This window comes from Camelina sativa, chromosome 2, assembly GCF_030686135.1.
Source record: "Camelina sativa cultivar CO46 ecotype springtype chromosome 2, ASM3068613v1".
In the NCBI taxonomy this organism is placed as follows: Eukaryota; Viridiplantae; Streptophyta; class Magnoliopsida; order Brassicales; family Brassicaceae; genus Camelina; species Camelina sativa.
Genome location: NC_141881.1, coordinates 3,507,299 through 3,531,948, shown reverse-complemented (window position 1 = coordinate 3,531,948; position 24,650 = coordinate 3,507,299). Strand labels below are relative to the sequence as shown.

The 24,650-nt window shown below is 36.0% G+C and overlaps 2 protein-coding genes and 2 long non-coding RNA genes across 9 annotated transcripts; 1 reads left to right on the top strand and 3 right to left on the bottom strand.

Annotated features, from left to right (window-relative positions):
• Nucleotides 1-4,554: 4,554 nt before the first annotated feature.
• On the bottom strand, nt 4,555-5,664 carry LOC147948217 (uncharacterized). The gene is made up of 2 exons (XR_015577128.1): nt 5,045-5,664; nt 4,555-4,957 (listed from the first exon to the last, which is right to left on the bottom strand). It is a non-coding gene; the product is annotated as an uncharacterized LOC147948217 (long non-coding RNA).
• On the top strand, nt 4,926-8,242 carry LOC104716840 (cysteine-rich receptor-like protein kinase 40). Of its 5 annotated transcripts, XM_087480020.1 has the most exons (8): nt 5,842-6,299; nt 6,389-6,505; nt 6,610-6,743; nt 6,824-7,034; nt 7,113-7,144; nt 7,225-7,350; nt 7,545-7,683; nt 7,775-8,242. In XM_087480020.1, exons 4-8 carry the CDS (start codon nt 6,966-6,968, stop codon nt 8,060-8,062), a joined length of 654 nt encoding a protein of 217 aa, XP_087336146.1. In that variant the 5' UTR covers nt 5,842-6,299; nt 6,389-6,505; nt 6,610-6,743; nt 6,824-6,965; the 3' UTR covers nt 8,063-8,242. The 5 variants fall into 5 exon arrangements, with proteins under 5 accessions (XP_019089409.1, XP_087336146.1, XP_087336144.1 ...); XM_019233864.2 differs by lacking the exon at nt 6,389-6,505 and adding an exon at nt 4,926-5,433 and having other exon boundaries at nt 5,836-6,335; nt 7,113-7,350; nt 7,775-8,162; XM_087480018.1 differs by having other exon boundaries at nt 7,113-7,350.
• Nucleotides 8,243-15,631: 7,389 nt separating this feature from the next.
• LOC104716833 (myb family transcription factor PHL5-like) lies at nt 15,632-16,990 on the bottom strand. 2 transcript variants are annotated; one of them, XM_010434288.2, is made up of 6 exons: nt 16,825-16,990; nt 16,554-16,630; nt 16,405-16,441; nt 16,183-16,276; nt 16,047-16,104; nt 15,632-15,914 (listed from the first exon to the last, which is right to left on the bottom strand). In XM_010434288.2, the coding sequence occupies exons 1-6, from the start codon at nt 16,937-16,939 to the stop codon at nt 15,810-15,812; spliced, it is 486 nt and encodes a 161-aa protein (XP_010432590.2). In that variant the 5' UTR covers nt 16,940-16,990; the 3' UTR covers nt 15,632-15,809. The 2 variants fall into 2 exon arrangements, with proteins under 2 accessions (XP_010432590.2, XP_087336150.1); XM_087480024.1 differs by having other exon boundaries at nt 16,047-16,098; nt 16,825-16,985.
• Nucleotides 16,991-18,880: 1,890 nt separating this feature from the next.
• Nucleotides 18,881-24,473, bottom strand: LOC147948216 (uncharacterized). Its single transcript, XR_015577322.1, has 3 exons — nt 24,336-24,473; nt 23,800-23,869; nt 18,881-19,021 (listed from the first exon to the last, which is right to left on the bottom strand). It is a non-coding gene; the product is annotated as an uncharacterized LOC147948216 (long non-coding RNA).
• Nucleotides 24,474-24,650: the final 177 nt, after the last annotated feature.

Below are 24,650 nucleotides of genomic sequence, written 5' to 3'. Positions count from 1 at the left end.
AAAAGAAGATTGATTACATATAAAATATAATGCGGCTGAGCATGATATTATGTGTGAGTTTGTCCGCTTTTAATATAATCTATAAAACATCAATATCTTCTAAAACCAGACACCTCCAAGAAGGGTGAGACAGTAGCTTAAATTTCTCGAATAATCTCTTCTTGAGCCGAAACTCATGCTCTTCATTCATTTTCTGTGTAATTAATTTCACTAATTAGATAACTAAAGGTAACATAAATAAATTTGATATTTATATATTACCAGTATGCTTTACACATGCTTAAAAATTTTATTATTATAATTTGAATGTTTTAGCAATAAAAAATTTTAATCTTAATGAATTATACAAATGACTTCAAATGCCTTTGTGTTCTAGAAGTAGAATTCTTTGTGTTTCTTGATTAATTGCATTTGGAAAAGTGAGTTCTCTGTTAGATATTTCTATATTTTTATCACATACTTTATATCTATTGAACATACTAAATGCAAACTGAATTTTAGTTTAGAATTGAGTAAAAATGTTATTACTATATATTGATATATTATTATATCAAATAAAAATTGTTTTTTGTGTGTTATACTTTTCAATTTTAAAATAATATATATATATATATATGTTGTATTATACTCAAAATGACCAACAAAAAAGAGTAGAAACATACCATCGTATTATCGAGTTACTTTTTTTTTTTTATTGTTAACTACATAAGTGCATAACCTAAGAGAACATAAAATAATTGTTCACCAGATAATTTTTTTTTTCTTCTATGTTTTTATTTCTAAAATTATATGATGGATGAAAGAAGAGATAACTAAAATCTTTCTTCTTCTCCAAGACATTGTCTCTCTCTCTAGAATGCAATTGGGATTAGGTTAGGGTGATTTTTTTATCTTTCGACTTGATAAACATGTGATAGATTTGAGTCTTGTGAAATGCGTATTGATGAAACTTGCACACATGGTCAAATCCCATTGCCTTGCTCTACTTGCGGGTAAGCACTATCATCACGTCATCAACAATCGATCATAGCTAAGAAAAATAATGAAACCTATGAGAAGAGAAAATAAGTGCATACATAGTATAACCCAAACAATAATGTTGTAAAAATAAATTAGATGTTAATTATATTTTAATAAAATAATTAAGACTAAATTATGTAAGAAAATAAAAACTGAATTTGAAAGAATCAAATGGCTTTGAAAACCCATATCATGAGATATATATCACCTAGACGTCCAAATCTTCCTCGACCCTAAACCCTAAACCATCGCAAAACCTTTCTCATTAGAAAGTCATAACCTATAAATAAAATAAAGTACCATGGAAATGGTTATCAGAAAGAATGTTAATAAATACATACAAACACAGTTGTAACGTTAAGGAACAAATTTAAAGTAATACACTAATAGCATTCGAAACAGTTAATATTTGTTTAAACTCATTTTCATGGGTAATACATACAAATACACTTGTATAAAATATAGTATGGGTAATAAGTAGCATAAATATTGTGACTAAGATAAAAAATCTATTAGGGTTTATGAATTATGATTTTCAACTAAAATTATTATATTAAAAATTTATCAAATAGATCAAAAGAAAAACAAATTACAATATTGATATATAAAATAAGCATTTGAAACAACATTTACCAACATTTACAAGTGAGAATGTGTTACGTATCTAAGACCTTCTTCATCTAAATCTTTCTAATGAATAAGTATATTTCACATGTTCACTTCTATATATGCTCCAAATTTTTGACTCAACTTATTTATTTCAAAAAAAAAGAAAAAGTTAAATATTACAAAATTTAGGAAATTATGTGAGAAGTAGCATATGATGTTTGATGAAGACTTTGTCTAGCTATTTATAGATAAATTTGTAGTAGTATGAAAGTTTTTTAGTTTTTTTTTTCTGGTCAAGCATCATGGGAGTTATGGTTACATTTTAAAGAATAAAAATACCATAGGTTTTGACTGTGTTTTTTCCCTTTTTTGGTAAAACAAAAAGTGTATTGCAGTTAATACATTAAAGTGTATTCATATGATGAAAGATTTGTTTTATAATTTTTCAAACATCATGGGAGTAACATTTTAAAAAATTAATATGCAATAAATTGTGTTAATAATTACTATTAAAGAAAAATAAAATATCATATTGTTATTATCTTGAAATTATTTTAGAATAATTGTTTTGATCTTTTGGCACAAAAACTGTAAAACAAATATTATGATTTTTTTTAACAAAATATTACTATAATATTATAATATTTTTATAGCTTGAAATTAGTAAAGAATTTAATAACCATCACATTATATTTTTCCAAAATAATGATATTAATATTTAAATATTTGATTAGTGGAAATTTATGTTGTCCAAAATTATAATATTAATATTTAATTCTTTTTTATTTTCAAAATTATGATGTTTTGGTAATTATATAAAATATTGATAAATGATATCTATGTATAATTACTAAAAGGACATTGCATATATAAATGTCAACATATTTTTTAGTACAGAAATATCATTTAAATTTACTGAATATAAAAATTAGTGTATGTAATTTTGAGGAAAATGAATTTAAGAATTTAATAATGAGAAGTGAGGACAGGTGTCAAAAATATACGCTGCCAAATATTGTCGTGTTATGCAAAGTTGGGAGAAAACCTTCTCATTAGAAAGTCATAACCTATAAATAAAATAAAATATCATGGAAATAGTTATCAGAAAGAAAGTTAATAAATAAATACAAACACAGTTGTAACGTTAAGGGACAAATTTAAAGTAATACATTAATAGTATTCGAAACAGTTAATATTTGTTTAAACTCATTTTCATGGGTAATACATACAAATACACTTGTATAAAATATAGTATGGGTAATAATTAGCATAAATATTGTGACTAAGATATAAAATCTATTAGGGTTTATGAATTATGATTTTAAACTAAATTTTTTCTATTAAAAAATTATCAAATGGATCAATAGAAAAACAGATTACAATATTGATATACAAAATAGGCATTTGAAACAACATTTACCAACATTTACAAGTGAGAATGTGTTATGTACCTAAGACCTTCTTCATCTAAATCTTTCTAATGAATAAGCACATTTCACATGTTTGCTTCTATATATGCTCCAAAATTTTGACTCAACTTATTTATTTCAAAAAAAGAAAAAAAGTTAAATATTACAAAATTTAGGAAATTATGTGAGAAGTAGAATATGATGTTTGATGAAGACTTTGTCTAGCTATTTATAGATAATTTAGTAGTAGTATGAAAGTTTTTTAGTTTTTTTTGGTCAAACATCATGGGAGTTATAGTTACATTTTAAAGAATAAAAATACCATAGGTTTTGACTGTGTTTTTTCCTTTTTTTTTGGTAAAACAAAAAGTGTATTGCAGTTAATACATTAAATTGTATTCATATGATGAAAGATTTGTTTTTCTAATTTTTCAAACATCATGGGAGTAACATTTTAAAGAATTAATATGCAATAAATTGTGTTAATAATTACTATTAAAGAAAAATAAAATATCATATTGTTTATATCTTGAAATTATTTTAGAATAAATTGTTTTGATCTTTTGGCACAAAAATTGTAAAACAAAATATTATGATTTTTTTTTCAACAAATAATTACTATAATATTATAATATTTTTAATGCTTGAAATTAGTAAAGAATTTAATAACCATCATATTATATTTTTCCAAAATCATGATATTAATATTTAAATATTTAATTAGTGGAAATTTATATTGTCCAAAATTATAATATTAATATTTAATTCTTTTTTATTTGCAAAATTATGATGTTATGGTAATTATATAAAATATTGATAAATGATATCTATATATAACTACTAAAAGGACATTGCATATATAAATGTCAACATATTTTTTAGTACAGAAATATCATTTAAATTTACTGAATATAAAAATTAATGTATGTAATTTTGAGTAAAATAAATTTAAGAATTTAATAATGAGAAGTGAGGACAGGTGTCGAAAGTATACGCTGCCAAATGTCATCGTGTTATGCAAAGTTGGAGAAAATCTTCTCATATTATATAAGATTTTACAAATACCAATATTGTTTTGACTGTCCATGAAACTCTTGTACACGTCCCATAAAGCTGTATTGGAAAATGGTAGTGTCTATCAAATTGATCACTTTTTACATCATATCTAATTTTTTGGGCAAAACTCCAAAAAAAAAATGGGATAATCGTTGCCTCAGTACCACTTTAGACGTAGAAGGGGAAGACTTTGTTTTGGTCACGCGGCCAAAAACAGAAGCTTTAATTGAATGAAAAGGATGTATATTAGAAAAAAAAAAAAAAAAAAGATGTGTATGTGGTAGGGCTACATGGAGACGTATAGTATAATTTACACAGTACGAGAGTTCCAGCAAAATTTGTAGATACAACTGTTCGTCATGGTCTCAAATGTGTTGTAGAAAGAATTTTCCATCATGGTATGGTGTCAGTTAATACCTATCCTTTGTGAATCCGTGTATTAACACGCAGAGTCGCGGGATTTAACATGATCGAATGGTATGCATGTAGTTAGATTCGATCGATTGATTATCATGTATAATATCAATTACATCTGAATGTGATGAAATAAACAGCAAAAATATTAGTGAGGCTTCATATGAGTCTTCAGTTGACTTCATCGGCTGTACTTGTTGAGCTACAAGTAAAACCTGACTCCATTGGCTATCCTTGTTGGCTCTATGTGCTTTCTTCAAACTTCATAACAGCAACTGTTATTGGCTTCTGTCGGAATAACCAATTAATACGGCATTTTCTCAATGTTTTTTTGGGGCCAAAAATTCTTAATAGGTTAACGTCTCACAAAACCAATACGTGGTCATTCCATTTACTTGTGCTTTAGCATCATGAGCATCATTTGAGATGTCAAAGCCGGCATGCTCTGGCTATATAAATATAACGAGCTTAAAAATCATAACGAAGTAGTACATGAATAAGAAAGAATTAAAGAAAAAAGAAAAAAAAGTTGTTACCATTAACAAACAAAAATGGTGAAATGCCCTGCTTTGATGATATACCTCTCTTCTTTTATTCTTTTTGTCCTTCAAACACTCCATGGTGTTAACTCCGTAAAGTGTTTCGGAAGCTCATACAACCGTAACGGCAGCTACCCTAAGAATCGCCAGAAACTCTTCTCTGATCTTGCTGATAAAGTCGTTGCTAACCGCGGATTCTACAACGCTTCATTCGGCCAATACCCCGACAGAGTTTATGCTCTTGCCATGTGCGCAAGAGGCTACGAGCAAGAAGCTTGTTTGAAGTGTGTCCAAACATTGACTCAAGATACAATATCAGAATGCCAAAGCCGCAAGGATTCGTTCATGTGGGGTGGCGAGCAAGATGTTTCTTGTCTTGTTCGTTCCTCAAGTATTGGGAGATTGAAAACCGGAGATCAAACCGAGAGAAACGACAGAAAACAGATAGATATCATAGAAACGGAAACAAACAAAACCATAACCCATAGGAATAGAGATCCACAGGATTGACTGCTCTGATACCATGATAGATTTGATGAGAGTAAGAACACAAAGGTGTTTAGGAAGAATTATATTAGACTCTCATGATCTCAATGATACAATATACATTCTCTTATATAGAGATTTAGTTTCCTATTCGATGATATATATAAATGTAAACAATACATTAGAGATAAATATTAACATTCCTAAATTATATATTCTAAATCTTCATGTATTCCATATTCTTGAACAATCATCTCAACCGTTGATCTCTCGGTTTGATCTCCGGTTTTCAATCTCCCAATATCAAGCCACTCAACTTTTAGGAGCCTCAAGCTTAGTCCTCCTTTTGTATCGCCAAGTCAAGATATCATCGAGCCATCTAAAACGATGACACTATTTGTACCACAGTGGGAAGCAATGGTTAATCGGACCCTCAGGGCTGCCACGAAGGCTAAAACTTCCTCGATACTTAAGTACTATAGTGCCGGAAAAGCCGGGTTCACGAATTTTCAAGATGTTTACATGCTGATGCAGTGCACACCCGACATAACTTCTGAAGATTGCAATACATGTTTGGAAGGTTGCGTGATATATTTTAGAACACAGTATCTAGGAAGAGAAGGAGGCATGGCTAGTTTTCCAAGCTGTTTTTTCAGGTGGGATATATATGCTTTCCATGGTGCTTTTGATGATATAACAAGAGTTCCTGCGCCTCCTCCTGGACCTCATGTTCAGGAAAAGGAGAACTCTAAAACAGACAAGAAATGTGAAACAAATGAATCAGAGTATTGCCTCACAACTTGTAAGTATGATAATAAAGAGGTTCTTAGACTAAAAAGGGTTAGTAATTTGCAGGAAGAAGAATTGGATATGGCGGAATTATCGCAATAATCGCTGTTTTTACATTCATTAATATTTTGGTGTTTATTGGCTTCATCCAAGTAAATGCTCAGAGGAGAAATATAAAAAATGGTAAGTGTACCTTGTACCCTTGTCACTTGCTTCAATCCTATGATGTATAGAGTAAGGCTTATTTATTCTTCTTCTCTCTCTTTTTTTTTCTTTTTTTTTTTAAGTTGGTGGTGCAGAGTACTCTGATTCTGATGGTCAATTCATGTTACGGTTTGATCTTGGTATGATCATAATAGCAACCGATGACTTCTCTTCTGAAAATACGCTTGGCCAAGGTGGATTTGGTACGGTCTATAAGGTAATAATAACATTTTCCCTACTTCTTGATCAAGTTAAGTCACTTATGGGTAACTTAAAGATCTTGAAAATTGGTTTCAGGGGACATTTCCAAACGGGAAAGAGGTAGCCGTGAAGAGATTAACAAAAGGTTCAGGACAAGGAGATATAGAGTTCAAGAATGAGGTTTCACTCTTGACAAGACTCCAACATAGGAATCTGGTTAAGCTTCTTGTGTTCTGTAATGAAGGAGGTGAAGAGATTCTTGTCTACGAGTTTGTCCCTAACGCAAGTCTTGATAACTTTATCTTCGGTGAGCTTTCAAAAGACAATGGCATTTATTATAGTTCTAGAAACTTTCAGCACAACATTGTTTCTTTTAACTCAACAGATGAAGAGAAACGTTCGCTTCTTACATGGGAGGTAAGGTTCAAAATTATAGAAGGCATAGCTCGAGGTCTTCTTTATCTTCATGAAAATTCTCATCTGAAGATCATTCACAGAGACTTGAAGCTGAGCAACATACTTTTAGACGCTGAGATGAACCCTAAAGTTGCAGATTTTGGAACAGCGAGGTTGTTTGACACTGACGAGACTCGAGCTGAAACAAAACGAATAGCTGGAACCCGGTAAGACATATCTATCAATCAAATTTGTAGACACATTTAAAAGCTCTGTTTTGAAAACAGAGTCTTGTAGACACATTTAAAAGCTCTGTTTTGAAAACAGAGTCTTGTAGACATATTTATATGCTCTGTTTCTAAAACAGAGTCTTGCAGACATATAAACTATCATGAATTAATGTTATTGGTTGCATATGCAGTGGATATATGGCTCCCGAATATCTGAATCGCGGAGAAATCTCAGCTAAATCTGATGTTTATAGCTTCGGTGTCATGCTTCTAGAAATGATAAGTGGTGAAAAAAACAAGAGCTACGAAGGAGAAGGACTTGCTGCTTTTGTAAGCTTACTTCACATATCAGTCTTATTTGTTTTCAATCTTCAAACCTCTTGTGTCCAAGAAGTAACAACATATATTCTCGTTAGTGCAGACATGGAAGAGATGGGTTGAAGGAAAGCCTGAGGTTATAATTGATCCTCTCTTGATAGAGCATCCGAGAAACGAGATCATCAAGTTGATCAAGATTGGTTTGTTGTGTGTTCAAGAGAATGCAGCAAAGAGACCAACCATGAGTTCTGTGATAATCTGGCTTGGAAGTGAGACCATCCTCATTCCTTTACCTAATGCTCCTGCTTTCACTGGGAGCCAATCCCAATCTGAAAGTGGTACAACAATGTCAATGAGCGGCGATGTCTTCACGGAGTTGACTTGTCGTTGAGTTAATCACTATGTTTTTTAATCTTGTGGTCTTGAGATATTTTTCCTTTTGGTATACAGGAAATTTATGTATGAATTTGTTAAGCTTTGAGTTCCCAAAACTATATGAACAATATCTTAACTTATAGATGTAATCAATATTGTCTATTAAATACTCAATATCTGATTACACTTTCAAACACTCTCAAATAAGTTCTTCAGATTACAAGAGATAAATATTGATAATATGAAAGATGAGATCAGAATCTTCAACATACTCTCAGATTCTTCTCTCCCCATATGTTAGACTCATGGCGTCTAATCTCTCACAATAATCAACATGCCTCCCGTAATCCTCCTCCCACTTTATTTATACCAACTCAGATAATAGCAACCCTCAAACCTTTCACACGTGCCAGCTAAATGACTCATCACTCTTTTCGCAGGTGGGAGTGGTACCAATCTCCTGTGATCTCTTCCTTACGTATACCATGTGAAGCTTATCAATACCCCCCCCCCCCCCCCCTTCGAAATGGAGCTTGTCCTCAAGCAAGAAAGAGGGGAATTGTTGCACGAGATCCTTCAAAATCACCCACGAGTTCTCGTGTGAAGGCAACCCTTCCCACCTGACCAAACCCTCCAAATAGCCTGCAGAGTTGTAGCGAGTATCCAACACGGCTGCAGGTTGCACTATCAACTCGTCAGCAGCAGAAACGATTCAGGTAAAGGAGAAATTGTGGCGTCCTGACCCAAAACTGGTTTGAGTTGTGACACATGGAACATGGGGTGCACCTTGGACCCTACAGGGAGTTGAGGTTTATACGCTGCAGGACCAATCTTTTCCAAAAACTTGGTAGGGGTCATAGAACTTGGCTGCGAGCTTCTGGCACAGACGCTTAGCGGCAGATTGTTGGCGATAAGGTCGGAGTTTTAAGTAGACCAAATCCCCAACAGCAAAGGTTAAGACCCTTCGTCCCTTTTCAGCGTTATTCTTCATGAGTTGTTGAGCATGGAGGAGGTGAGCCTTAATCTGTGTCAACATCCTGTCACGTTCCCTGAGCTGTGCTTCTAACTCCACATTTGTTGTAGAACGCTCCTCAAAGCGAATTAGAAATGGAGGAGCCCTGTCATAGACAACCTGAAACCGAGTAGACCGGAGCAAAGTATGGTAAGAGGTGTTGTACCATAACTCTGCCCAATGGATGAATTTATGCCATGTCCGCGGGTGAGTGGATGCCAGGCAACGCAGATATGTCTCAAGGCAACGGTTAAGAACCTCAGTTTGGCCATCTGTTTGGGGGTGGAAAGCAGTGATGAATTTGAGCTTGGTACCCGCCTGTTTGAAGCATTCTTTCCAAAAGTTACTCAGAAAAATCCTATCTCTGTCAGAGACAATTGACGCGGGATAGCCGTGGAGCTTCACTATCTCAGTAACAAATTTGTGAGCCACATCTGCTGCAATGAAGGGGTGTTTGAGGCACAAGAAGTGAGCAAACTTACTGAGGCAGTCCACGACCACTAAGATGACATTGGCACCATTCGATGAGGGCAAACCTTCAATGAAATCCATGCTCAAATCTTCCCAAACCTGATTAGGCACTTGTAACGGTTGCAGAAGACCAGCAGGAGACAGAGTGGAGTACTTGTGGGTCTGATAGATGGAGCATTCACTAACAAACTTCTTAACATCGGTAAGCATCCTTGTCCAATGAAAACTAAGTTGTACCCTCTTTAACGTCTTTAAAACACTAGAATGGCCACCGAGTTGACCAGTATAACCCTCCGATAGGATCAAAGGAATGAAAGTAGATGACTGAGGAATAACCAAACGTTGTTTAAACCACAACTTGCAGCTCGGACAGTGAAACCAGGTTTGCTAGTCGGATCCTCTTGCAGTTTGGTAATTAGCTGTTGAATTATCGGAACGCCTTCAATTTCCGTGTAAATGTCCTGTAACTGGATAGCAGAAGGAACCGTTAAGGCGAGCAAGGATAGAAAAACATGAGATGCATCTTGGATCATCCTGGAGAGACCATATCCTGCTTTGTTTTCGATGTCTGGTTTGTAGAAGATGTCAAAGGTGTAACCCATCAATTTGCTTAACCAGCGTTGATACTCCAAAGAGATCTCCCTCTGTTCCAGTAGGAACTTTAAACTTTTCTGGTCGGTGTGCACCACAAACTTCCTTCCCATCAAGTAGTGACGCCACTTTTGAATGGATAAGACCACAGCCATTAGTTCACGCTCATAGACTGGTTTTAACTGTTCCCGAGCAGAGAGCCCACGGCTGAAGAAAGCGATGGGACGGTAGTCTTGCATCAGAACCGCACCAAGACCGTAACCCGATGCATCTGACTCAACCACGAAGAGCTTAGAAAAGTTTGATAAGACCAAGACCGGTGCTGTTGTCATAGCCGTCTTAAGCGTGTCAAAGGCGTTATGACGGCAGAGGTCCACGCAAATTGATCCTTGCACAAAAGCTCAGTCAAAGGTTTGGCAAAAACGTCGTAACCTTTTACAAAATGTCTGTAGTATCCCGTAAGACCGAGAAAGCTACACAAGTCCTTTACATTCCTTAGTTTAGGCCAATTCATCATTGCCGCTGTCTTTGTAGGATCCGTGGAAAACCCCCTCCTGAGAGATGACATGACCAAAGTAGTCCACATGTTGCTGTCCAAAAGTACACTTCTTCATATTGGCATAGAGCTGATATTGTGCAAACAGTTGGAGAACATACTTGAGGTGACTAGCATGGTTGGCTAAACTGTCACTGTATATCAGGATATCGTCAAAAAAAACGAAGACAAACCGGCGTAAGAACGGCCTGAATATCTCATTCATGAGTGCCTGAAAGGTGGCAGGGGAGTTAGTAAATCCAAACGGCATGACTAGGAATTCGAAGTGGTCGTTATGCGTCCTAAAGGCAGTCTTTTCCACATCTTCTGGAAGCCTTCTAATTTGGTGGTATCCCGACCGAAGATCCAGTTTGGAAAAATAGCAGGCGCCATGGAGCTCATCCAAAAGTTAATCAATGACAGGGATAGGGAATTTGTCAGAGATGATCACTCGGTTTAGTGCTCCGTAGTCGACACAGAACCGCCAAGAGCCGTCCTTCTTCTTCACCAAAAGAACGGGGCTGGAGAAAGGACTCTTGCTGGGTCGAATAACTCCCTTGAGCAACATATCTGCAACCAGTTCTTCCATAGCCGCCTTATGCGCTTGAGGATACCTATAGGGGCGGGCACTGATCGGACCAGCAGATGGTTGAAGTTTGATAGCATGCTCTCTATTACGCACCGGAGGCAGGGTCGTCGGTGTGGAGAACACCTGAGCAAAAGATAACAACACCGCTTGAAGCTGCGGGTGAAGGGACAGCGTGGAAAGGTGATTGTCTGGTGTGGAGTCAGGAAATTGCATTAGGCTGACACTAGCATTAGCTGGTTTGGCAACACGGGAATGACGAACCTCCAAATCACCGCGTAGAGTGACACGCTTGCCATTGAGATTGAAAGAGAATTCATGAGTGTCCCAGTTGACCTGACAATCTCCCAGTAGACGATGCCAAGCCACACCGAGGATAACATCCGCTTTCCCCAAATCCAAAACAAACAAATCACTTTTAAACTCCACTCCTTGGATGAGCAGATTGACATTTTTGCAAACACCATACCCCCGGACTATAATGCCATTGCCCAGTTCCACCATCATTGGTCTGTTGGATAAGACGCGAGCCTTGATTTGTGTGGCCATCTCGGGAGAAATGAAATTATGTGTGGTTCCACTGTCGAGCATTACAACCACCTCATGTTTACCGATATTGCCTCGCAACCAGGTTGTTGAAGGTGAGTCGGATCCCACATAGGCACCAAAAGAAATGGCCATCAACTGTGGTGTTGGTGTTTCTTCTTCCAACTTCACGACCTCCATCATATTCTCATCAAGGACCTTCATTTCATATCCATGGATCAAGGCTAAAACTATTAACTCTTTTTTAGGGCAGACATGGCCCTTGAAGTATCGACCATCCCACTTAAAACACAGCCCTTGTCGACGCTTCTCATCCAGCTCCGCATCTGTGAAGTGTTTGCGGGGTCTATTGATGATTTGTGGTTGCTTGTCCTTCGACTGAGTAGCAGCAGTAGTAGGAATTTTTGGTTTCCAACTCGGTGAGTGTCCTGAACTGGAACTCTTGTTGTCAGTCCTAGGTTGTGAACCACCACTGTCATGGGGAAGTTCCTTAAGAATCGCTTTCCGGATGAAACTGCCATCCATGTCTCTTGCAATCCCAATCATTTCCGGTAGGTTTTGTGGTTTCCACATGTGAACTAACTCTTGCATCTCCAGAGATAAGCCGTTCAAGAATATACCTTCCAGTTTCACATCATTGAGACCAGTGACCTGGGATGACAGATCCTCAAAGATATGTATATATTATGCCACTGTTCCCGTTTGCTTGATACAAAACAAACTTTGACTCGAACCACGACTTTTCAAGTTGCCAAAACGTAACAGCAAGCGAGATTTAAACTGACTCCAAGATGACAAATCGATCCTATTGATTTCCCAGTTGTACCAGCTAAGCGCATCAGCAGAGAGACTTACCAACACCAGAACCAGCTTTTCTGTGTCCAAGAAGCCGCCCATTCGAAAGAAACGTTCAACGCGAGCTATCCAACTGTACGTCTCTGAACCATCAAAAACCGACATATCTACATTGCGTAGGAGGTTCTTTTTTGTGGTCAGCCCTGTATCCTGACGTATCAGCTCATGTGGTGCGGTCTGCAGCTGATAACGAGATTCCTGAGATTCTGGTGACTCGAGGAAGCTCGACCCACCTCGCTCCTTTGCCGTCGGACATACCGGCGTGTTGGACAGCAAAAAACTCCAGTTTCTTAGGAATCTTCGTTATCTTCACATCCGACGCGTTAAAACGGGTCATCATCGACTCGACCCTAGAAGCCGCCACATCTAACTTCGTATCCATCTGCATCTTACCCTCCTTCAACTCCGACAGCTGGTTACCTGGCAACCCAAGCTTGTCGTAGACATCACTGAACATAGTTGAGTACTCCTCCGCCAAAGAAACCTCCGAGATCGGAAAAAGGTGTGACTTTTCCATTTGTTCGTTGTCGCTTTGTCTCCCCCGACACAAGAAAAAAAAAAAAAAAAAAAAAAAGAGATAAACAATACACCACTCGCCTAGGGTTTCCCGCACTTGAAAGGAAAATATGTTAATTTAAATGTCAATATCTGGGTTTCTCGCGTTTGAGTGTCGCCACGTCACAAGCGCACCATTTGTTAAGATTTGAGTTCCCAAAGCTATATGAACAGTAGCTTAACTTATAGATGTAATCAATATTGTCTATTAAATACTCAGTATCTGATTGCACTCTCAAATAAGTTCTTCAGATTACAAGAGATAAATATTGATAATATGAAAGATGAGATCAGAATCTTCAACATACTCTCAGATTCTTCTCTCCCCATATGTTAGACTCATGGCGTCTAATCTCTTACAATAATCAACATGCCTCCCTTAATCCTCTTCCCACTTTATTTATACCAACTCTGATAATAGCAACCCTCAAACCCTTCACACGTACCAGCTAAATGACTCATCACTCTTTTATAACATCACTCTTTTGGCATGTGGGAGTGGTACCAATCTCATGTGATCTCTTCCTTATGTATACCCTGTGAAGCTTATCAATACCCCCCCCTTCGAAATGAAGCTTGTCCTCAAGCGAGAAAAAGGGGAATTGTTGCACGAGATCCTTCAAAATCACCCACGAGTTCTCGTGTGAAGGCAATCCTTCCCACTTGACCAAACCCTCCAAATAGCCTGCAGAGTTGTAGCGAGTATCCAACACGGCTGCAGGTTGCACTATCAACTCAGCAGCAGAAACGATTCAGGTAAAGGAGAGATTGTGGCGTCCTGACCCAAAACTGGTTTGAGTTGTGACACATGGAACACGGGGTGCACCTTGGACCCTGCAGGGAGTTTCAGTTTATACGCTGCAGGACCAATGAGATGGGTGAGTATTACCAAAAATACCCAGTGATACGATCCTCCCATCTACGAGCTATACACACAAGCAAATCAAGAGTACAACTACAAATAAAATATAACAAACCAACCATTAAATAGAACAACCAATAACACTTTCACCACACCTACACATAATCACACAAAAGAGGTCATACAACCCAATCGCTTAGATAAGCTCATGGTCACGCACTCACCTTAATAAGTGATTCACGAAACTAAATACAACCAAATGAGAGGCTCTCTAATATCCAAGAACAACCAAACTCGTCCTACAACCAATCACAACAACAAACAAACATTGAAAACAAATTGCCAAAAAAAAACATAAAAGAACAACCTCACAACTGAAACCACGAAATCAAAATGAACTGTTAACTTTCTAATCCCTCTGGTGAAAAGCAAGGTCTATACGTCCAGAAGCTTCCCAAAAACTTTCAGCACAATCGGACCTCAGATGAAACCGCAATCGATCCCGAAACACCCGCTGGTCTCAATCCGCGAATGAGAAGAAACACCCCACGAAACTGCCAATATCTCCTAGAATATTAACTCAAATTTACTTCTGGGAGAGTGTGCGAAAATCTCTTAGCTACAAACCTACCAAAAATTAATACCTTTTGAAACTATTTGACCACTCGGATCCTCTTTCTCCCAAACCCTGACAGTTTTGTTTCTCTCTTTACTCTAAAAAACGTTTGATCTCCTTCCCTTTCTCGTTTACACCCAATCACCAAGAGTTATCTCTCTTTCTCTTTCTCTCCCAATCACCAAAAGCACAAAAGGAGAGAGGAGGCGTGACAATAAGGAGTATTATGGGTTTTTGGTTTAATTAGATTAGACCAGAATTTAATTAAACCAAAATCAATTAAAAATTTCGTCCTTCGGTTTTATCTACATCCCAATTTTAGGATGTTACAATTGTATAAACTAAAGCTGTAACAATAATGACAGTGTTATTATTTTGTTAACCGGAAATAAATGGTTAGCCAATTGAAATATTTCTTCAATGTATAGATTGTTGTTTTAACCAGTACTGGTTTAATTTTATAATAGTAATAAAGTAAAATAAAGTAATAAAATTAAAATTTTGAAGAGATAAATAATATAATTTTAGAATAAATTGCTGAAATATCTTAAATACCCCAATAGAGAGAGGATAAGAAATCTTCTCCAGCCAATAAGATAAAGTATCAATTCCTAATTATAGTTACATGATATAAGGAAGTTTTTTTTTTGTTGAAAAATATTATACAAAGAAGGAATTGTATACATATATATATATATATATATTATATAAAGAAGGAAAATATATTTCTTGTTTTAGTCAAACAGGAAAAAAAATATGTATTTCTTTAAATAATATACCTATAAAAATATTGAGTCCAGCCAAATCTTTTCAAACTTGAATTAGATTTTACCCAAAACAATCTTTTTGTCGTTTTAAGTTTGTCCCTTTGCACATATTCTTCATAACCATTAAGCAAACACTTTGTTTGTACAATTCAAAAGCTTGTAATTGGTTTGAAACTGGTTAACGAATAATTGGTTTGAAACTACTATATTGTTTCCTTGAGACTTCCAATATAGATATATTGATTAAACAGAAATGTTTTGTAAAATAATCTTTCACCCAAGTAAGGGATGAAAATTACCACAACATATTGTCAAATATTTATTTTTATCCCATATAAGCATTATATAAATAGAAATCAAAGTCCTCTTAGTACTTGAGACCAAGAGTGAGTTCAAGAGACATGTCTTCTTCACCATTTGCACCATCCCCAGCAGCAATGACATCATTGGCTTTGTTTTCATTTTCTCCCACCTGCCATATAATATACATTTATCTAATTCATATGCATTGAATCTACAAGTTGATGAAAATGAATACTTTATAAGGTAAGAAATGCAAAAGAAAAAAAAAAGAAAAAAAAAAAGAAGAAGAAGGAAAAATTACCCTTGAAGATTGATAGAGAGACTTGCAAGATACTTCCGTTGGGGTTACCTTCCTAGTACTATCCAATTGTAGCATATAAGAAATTGAAAAAGATAGTTAACTAACAAATTACCAAAAAATATGATTATGCAATAACCTAATTTCATTTTGGATAGCATCTTGAAGATATTCATAGATCTGAAGGTACTGTTGAGACTGCCTCTGATTCATTTCCCGTATCATTCTCCTTTCTGCATAAAAAGAACATAATACACTCACTATGCACTATGTTGAACATCAATGCATATATTGCCGTATGCAAAGTTACAACACTAACATATTTATTTAACTCTAAATAAAAGTGTACATTAGATCTTACCTTTTACAGATACTCCTTCCTTCTTGTTCCTATACATCTATGGAAAATAAATACATATATTTGATTAAGTACATTGATGCATATATAGCTTTTACATGGATACATATCATGTATAGCTAGCTAATAATGTGTGTATGAATCATAAAGACCTGGAGATGGCTTTTAATTTGTGATAAAGTAAGGTCTCCTTCATCCATATAGTTCAAAATTTTCTTAGGTGTTGCCGCTGCAATTAAGAATATTAACTATAATGAATCTAAAAAGAGAAATTTGATCATGGATAAGATACAATCATCGAAAAAACTGAGAGGGTAGGTATCTTAATGAAAGAGACGGTTAATTTTAATGACAAAATTTTGGGATACTCTGTTTTGTTATAGAGGAATCGACTCTGTTTTAGGTTTAAAGAAAATCGCTTACTCCTTTCGCCACCGAGAAATTCAACAGCTTCAACAAAAAGGTGATGACGATCGTCAGTCCAGTGCATACGCGACATTGTTGACCTAACGTAAGATCTAACGATCGCGTCTCTCATCAGATTTTTTCTCCGGCTATTAGTTAGTTTTATGTTTTTTTTATAAAATGAACAGTATATTTATAGAATATTGTTATGATTAAAATATTCATATATTCCCAAAATAAAATAAGAAAAGAAATTCAATGCTTATTATTTCTTAGTTGTCACTTGTAAATTCATATTTAATTATTTCTCCAAACAAGGAAACACAAAATTGCACATTTGCTTAAAAGATATATTTTCTGACAGCTTTGAGTTGTCTTTTGTCTAATAATAATAATATGTATGATAGGATTTATATTTGTCAAATCAAAATTAATATTATCAGATTTATCTTCTTTTATATTCTAATTATACAGATTTATTTTAATGTAATAATTGTTTTATATTCAGAACTCATTTATGGCATAAGCATTGTTGCTTATTTTCATTATTTTGAACCAAAAATGATATTAATAATTTAAAAACCATCCAAAAAAGTAACACACACACACATATATATATATATATATATATATATATTGATTTTAATTAGAACTTTTTGAAACACCCTAACCCAATTTTTTGTTTTTAATATAATACTCCCTCCGTTTCATAATATAGGATGTTTAGAGGATTATTTTTGGGAAAAATGTCATTAAAATCCCCAAGTTAGCATTTTCGTTGAATTAAAGCACAAACTTTGGATTTGAAGGTAATAAACACAAATCTTTTGTTGACTTCCAAATAATTCGCAAACTCTTGTTGACTTGGCCTTTTGAGGCACAACGTTAATTGGTCAAACGGAAAAAATTAGACGTGGTTAATTATCTGTTAACGAGATCCGTTAATAGCAAAACGACACTGTTTATAACACCCTATAACCCCCAAATTGAGAAATCGATTCTCATTTTCCCCAAATTTCAAACCCTAATCGATAATCTCTTTTCTTCTTCGATTTCTCTCTTCTTCTTCGAGTCCAACATATGAGTTATAGCTCAGAGACATCGGTGGTAGCTTTGTTTGACCGTGGAGTGCCATCAAAGTGTGTTTGTGGAGCCGCAGTTATCAGTTGAATTCGAAGAAGAAGATCCAATCAAAGAAGAAAGGAGGAATCACAAATTATGGTTTGTGATTTGGGGATTTTGGGAGAAATTGATAATCGGGTTTGATTTAGGGATGTAATTAACGGATCTCGTTAACGCCTAATTAACCCTGTTTAATATCTCTGTCTGGCCAGTTAACGGTGTGCTTCAAACGGCGAAGTCAACAAGACTTCATGATTTGAATAGAAGTCAAGAAAAGAGTGAGGATTTTTTTCAACAAATGAAGACTTCATGATTTAAATCAACGAAAATGCTAACTTGAGGATTTTAATGACATTTTTCCCGATTATTTTTGTTTCATAATATAAGATGTTTTCAACTTTCTATGCAATTTTTAGATTAATTTTATATTTTATATTATGCAGTCTTGGTTATGATTGGTTAAACTTTTTATAAGTAATTTTTTTTAATATGTGTGTTTCTACTAAAACATCCTATATTTTGAAATGGAGGGAGTATTAAACTAGGGATCTCATACTCACTATCATCCAAACTCCAATCAAACCACTGCTGATAACATAAACCAATCTCAATAATCAAACCAGCATCCAAACATCATTATAATGACCCACTCTAGGAACCTAATGGAAACCAAATAATACATCAATGAGCCGTTAGAACATCCTCCTGGGTGGGACGCTACAGTGGGAACCACACCGGGTGGTCCAGTCGAGGGACGGAAGCTGCAGCTTCTCGACCGGTCTTCCCTGGATGCAATTCCACCCGCGATCGAGGCAGCTAAGGCTTTGCAACCCTCACGGCCTGGTGCGTTGTGTTGGCCCAAACAAGGCCAAGTATCAAATTCACTTATCATGTTTCCCCCAAAAATCATTTATATAACTTATACTAAATTATTACATTGAAAATAAGTTACCAAAACAATATATATATATATATAGTCAAATTCTTTTCATAAAATACATAGTAGGAAAAATGTAGGTTTTACAATAACACATAAAAATCCCAATCCGACACCCTAATGTTTGCTCCAGCTCTAGACTCATCCAAAGGCTTCCTGCAAGACAAAATATTATCATGAGTAATCTAAGATTACTCAATGAGTTGGGTACCCTTTTTAGCATGCATTTTAATTTTTCCAACCCCGACTACCCCAACAAGCATCAAGTAAACAAATCTTCGCAAGCAGAACATGGCAGAAGCAGAAAACAAACAACAAGCAATGAAGGTTAGGTAAATCAAGACTGGACTCGATAAACCTAGACACTTCAATCCTATGGAAACACGCGACAAGCAAAGAAAACTAGAAATAAATCAAGATGACTCGATTACTCTAGACTCTTTTCTCCTATGGGCCCTCGATAATCTGTTACGTTCCACAACAACTTCCCATACTGAAACCACAAAGGTAACCAGCATGAGACATAAAGGCCGCATCGTCATGCAGCGGTCGGGCTAGTAACTAGCTAGGCACTGAATTTTCTCTTAGTGTGAGTAACCACTTGGGATTAGGCTCACGAGACATCCCCTCAACACACTTGGAACAGAAGATCGACCACTCTATTCTAGCTAGGACTCAGGAAATAAAATTCAAGAGACTAGCTAAAATAAGTACTACAATTCAAAGAGTTAGAAATAACGCAGAGAATTTAGTACAACAAACCACAAGCAATTCAAGCAAGAAATCAAGCAAAGCAAGCAAGAATTCAATCAAACAATCAACAAGCAACAAGAAATAGATTCAAGCAACTTAGATTGTTTTACATGCATGCAAGTCCAATTTAAGCAGAATATTGCAATTTAATTCATCAAGTAAACTATGATCAAATGAATCATGCATGCAAGCCCTTTGTCTCGTTTTTAAGCAATCCAAATTTGCTAACAACAATGCATCAAGTAAACATAACTTCATTATGTAAACATGAAATTTCTATCTATTTTCAATTTTTGACATGCATGGTGATCCTAGCATCAATTCTATGTGATTAAACAAGGATCTAGCATGAATCCTACCAGTTTAAGCATGCAACATCCTTTAAACTTAACTGATTCTAGCATGAATCCTGGTCTAAATGCAGCAAACAATAGGTGCGTACAAGAGCCCTAGAGCTCAAGCAGCACCCCAAACAAACTACCACAGACTCACTGTGATCTAGCAGAGAATTGAATGGTCAGACTTCACTGCAATGCTGATCAAACAGCGTCCAGACGACTTTCCCTTAACGTCCAGAAGCTCCAGCCTCTTCTTCTTAGGATGATCAGGACTTAGAGAAATTTTGGTCTTTCTTTTGGGCAGAGAATGTAAAAAACGAACTGAGAGGCTGGTGTTTATAGGCGTGCATGCCCATCTCTCCCCTTGGATTCACTTGGACAAGTGTAGCGCATGCGCTGACACTTGATGCTGCAAGCGTTGTATGGTGCGCGTGCAGTACAATCGCCGAACAAATGGTTTTGCATGCGCTGCATGGCGTGCGTGAAACCCCACTCGCCGCATAAGTATCATTTGTCTTCAACAAGTGGCAACTCCTTCGCCAAATGGTGTTTCTTCTTAAAAAAAAGGCAATTCTTGCGCCAAATGGCGTATCTTACTCAACAAATGGCAAATCATCTCCCAAGTGTCTCACTTCTTCCTTCCTATATAAAACATGGCTTTGGCGATCAAAAATAGAACTTTCGACTCTTCTTCGAGTTCTTGTCCCTCTTACGTCCTTTCGGCATCTATCATGCGTCCGTACAGCATCCGTTCTGCGTCTGTATCGTGTATGTCCTGTGTTCATACTGTGTCTGTCCTACGGTCATAATTCCGCATGGAATGCTGGCCTTCAATCAGAACACAAAGTCTCGACCGTCCTTTGCTTATTTTAGTTTTGACTTGGCCATTACTTTTTAGGACTTCCTATCGGTGAAAATCTCTTGACCATCGGCCATCCACTTTGTTGGTTCGATGGCTCCCACGTTCGGTATTGGCCTTTGGCCATTCTTCGACTTATTGTTATTTATTTGGACTTCTTTCAATTTTCTCTTCTCCTTTTTTCTGATGAGTCCTTTCCGGGTCTTCTTCTTCAAAATTTTAACTTGGGTTTTATCCCTTAGTGCAGGTAACTTGGGTTTTATCCCTTAGTGCGGGTCACTACACCAACACCTTTCTAGTGTCGGATCGATATTAACACCTGGCGAAGATTGGTGTCTATCGTCACTCGCAACTGGGTGTCGACCGACATTCCAGAAAACCCTTGTTTGTGTCGACCGACACCTTCAGGTGGTGTCGATCCACACTCATTAGTGTTCTCTCGCTATCCTCGCATTGGTGACGACCAACACCCTCCTAATGTCGACCGACACCGATTTCAAACATCAATCTCCAGCTCTAATTTCAGCCTCCAAACACCTCACACGTGTTAAAGGCATTCCCAGGAGTGAAACCAAGCACATAAGACACAAAAAGCACCCAAACAATCAAGGGAATCAACCAAACAACTCATAGAACACAAAAGCAGAGAATCTCAAACTTAGATAAGCCATTTTCATGCACTCACCTTTTAACAAGAAGATTCTGACTCTAGAAGGACGAAAACAACACCACAATAAGCCTCCAACACGTTCCTAGCCTCAGATCAGCACTCCACATAAAGGATCTCTAAAAAGAGATACAAAACTCACAATAACTCATTGAGAAACTTCTCCTTCTCTCTGGACACAACAAAAGAGGTTGACCAAAGCCCTAAGTTGACTTCTAACCTTAAATATCACGGATTTAGGGTTTTCCTAAACCAAACCCTCTAATTAGACGATTAAAACAAACCAACTGAACCTGAAATTGATGGTATCAAGTGACAACCTTTGTGTCGATCGACATCCATCCCAAACCATTGGTTCTTGAATTTTACAATTCTCTCATGGTACGCTGATGGAGCTTCGAACTCTTTTCCTCTAACTTGGACTACAATCATGGAGTTTGATTTTAATAGATATGTGATTGACAAACAAAATGAAACAATTTTGGGATATTTGAAGAAGTGATTTTTCTGATACCACTTTCAAAAATATTGTATCTCTAAAACCTTGAAAAATGTCCCTAAAAACCTGAAATCTAGCCAAATATGTATGAGCCTTACAAAACAAATACAAAAACTCCACTTATATCTATGTAAGCCCTTATAAATACTTTAACTGAGTCTTCGAGTGGTAGATTCAGAAATGCCTTATATACCTCACAAGATCATATAAACCTCCCAAATTCAATGAGGAGTAATTTAAAAAAATTTACTATAACAATTTTACAAAAAGAGAAATTTGTATTTGTTAGCATTGAACATTTTGTTGTAAAAAAAGTTGGAAGACTTTCTCTCTCTTAACACACTCTTATCATTTAGAGAGATCAAGAATATTTTTAGTGAACGCCAGATTTTTTGTTCTTTGTTTCCTACAAGCTTGTTAATCTTTTATGATGTGTCGGATTTATATACTTCCATTTTAGCTATTATAGTTATTACTTATTAGGCTAAGATTGGATTTTAGATTTTGTTTTTGTTTTTCTTCTTCTTTCTACATGAACTTCAATCAGATCCTGCAAAAGAAAGATTGGTTTAGCCATCGACTTAACTTATCTCAAGATGGAGTAATATATTCGCTACAGAATTCTACGTTATAATGAATAACGGAGTAGACCTCAAAATAGGTTTAAAAGCGGAGCTTCTGTCTCGGATTTAGTTGAAGTTGAAACAAATATAAAGATCTTTTAAAGATTTCAATCTTGCAGATGAATTAGTAGAAAAAGTTAGCAATGGTGGATCTAAAGTCCGGCGATAGAGCCGAGCTTGATCTTGGATCTGGTTGGTGACAATCGTGTCAACTCATCCTTCTCTCGTGTGGACATGGCACTTTAATCTAATATCCTTATCTTGAATTGGGTAGGATAAACAAGATTAATTTTCACTAAAGTTGTAAATGTTGGGGGAATTGGACTTTTGTTACACCATCTGTAATGCTCTTTGTTGTTCACAGTTTGAGAGTCAGTTGCAGGTATTATTGTAACACCCGTACCGTCACAAAAGACGGAACAACATGTAATCCATCCGGTCTGACCAAAAACGTTTCTTTCTTTAAAATTCACCAACGAACAAACTTCAAACTGTAACTCTTGAACTTACTAACCTGGGGAAAAGGAAAGAAAGGGGGGGGGGGAGGGGGGTAAACAAGTTTACTCAGTGAGGAGATCAAACTCTGCCCACTGGACATACAGTAATCACGTTCCAAATATAAACAACAACTATTACTTAGCATAGATTCAGAATGTTTATCAAACAAACAACAAAACAAACAACTTATTTCTCCTCAGTAACTTTCATCTTATTTTATGCACTTCTGTGGCAACTACCACATGCAAACATTTCTGTTTATTTCCATTACTTAATAAGTTTTACTTTACTTATAGGTTTGGCCATTAACACTTTTTATGGCTCCCAAACCCCCTTTTCTTAGAAGACTACGGCCCATAGCTCGATTCTTCCCCTGCTCGTCAGCGGTTTATGACCTGCAATGAACCCGTCGGTTCATTACAGTCCAACATCCCCAAGTATTTTATCCTTTCTCATTCTCATTCTCTTGTATGTTCATAATTATAATTATAATATAATATATAAGTTAATTCATAACATCATATCATGTAGCTAAATGTGCTTCACATATATCATGTTACTAACAACCTACTTTATCATGCACATAAATCTACACAAACACATTCAATTAACAAACATTTCTTGAGTCTATACTCAGCAACTATCGAAGAGTATATAAAGAAAGAGGTTACTGCATATCCGCAAATACCACCCTCACCTTAGCCATTAGATTTAATCCTTGACTGAGCACTTGCAACAATAAATTCTGCTTTAATAACAACCTCGGTCTGCAATGGTTTAGATCGGTCAAATATTATTTTCCAATAATAGACAAAATCAATATACATGATTTAATTCATCGAACCAACCCAACCCAATGACTCCAAATGAATTAACAGATTTAGCTTAATAATTAATCAAACTAAAATCTAATAATTCATAACACCACAAGTCAGCCCACAATCACATGCTCCCGGTTTAATACCAATTCCTAAACCAGCCACATTAATCAACTCACAAACCAATTCAAGTGACCACGTATTACTTTCCGGTCCGATAATCCCAAATCGCACAACACCTATTTCCAATTCTTCTTCACGATAACCACTAAGCACCACAATCCATTTTATAATTCAGTTTAATAAACAACTCCAATAAACCTCACGTTCCCACTTCCCACAAAGACAAGATTGGTTTAATCAATCGCCTTAATAGCTAAACAACACATCGACAACAGTGAACTTCACCGTTTACCTTTCTTAGCGTTTACACTCGGACGGATCTGCTCCACGATTCAAGTAACGTAGAAGGCTCGGCAACACAGGATGTGAAGTGGCTCAAGTTCACGGTGGCGTTCAGTCCTCATGGATCAACAATAAAACAACAACAACAACAAATAATAAGATAAAGCTAGAAACTTTCTGCGCAAGTTACAAAGCAATCTAGGGTTTCCTTACCCATAACGGCCTCGACGATGACTACAGCTGCTCCGATGACAGCGGCTGACATCTCCGATGAAACATGGTGCTTGAATGACCAATGGTGATGATTGACGGTGACAAGCGAGAA

Coding starts and splice junctions, on each gene's coding strand:
- LOC104716840 (XM_019233864.2), top strand. CDS start 5,060: ATGGTGAAATGCCCTGCTTTGATGATATACCTCTCTTCTTTTATTCTT. Junction 6,744..6,823: donor GATTTGGTACGGTCTATAAG/GTAATAATAACA, acceptor AATTGGTTTCAG/GGGACATTTCCAAACGGGAA. Junction 7,035..7,112: donor TCTTGATAACTTTATCTTCG/GTGAGCTTTCAA, acceptor TTAACTCAACAG/ATGAAGAGAAACGTTCGCTT.
- LOC104716833 (XM_010434288.2), bottom strand. CDS start 16,939: ATGAGAGACGCGATCGTTAGATCTTACGTTAGGTCAACAATGTCGCGT. Junction 16,277..16,404: donor GGAAGGAGTATCTGTAAAAG/GTAAGATCTAAT, acceptor CTTTTTATGCAG/AAAGGAGAATGATACGGGAA. Junction 15,915..16,046: donor CTCTCTATCAATCTTCAAGG/GTAATTTTTCCT, acceptor ATTATATGGCAG/GTGGGAGAAAATGAAAACAA.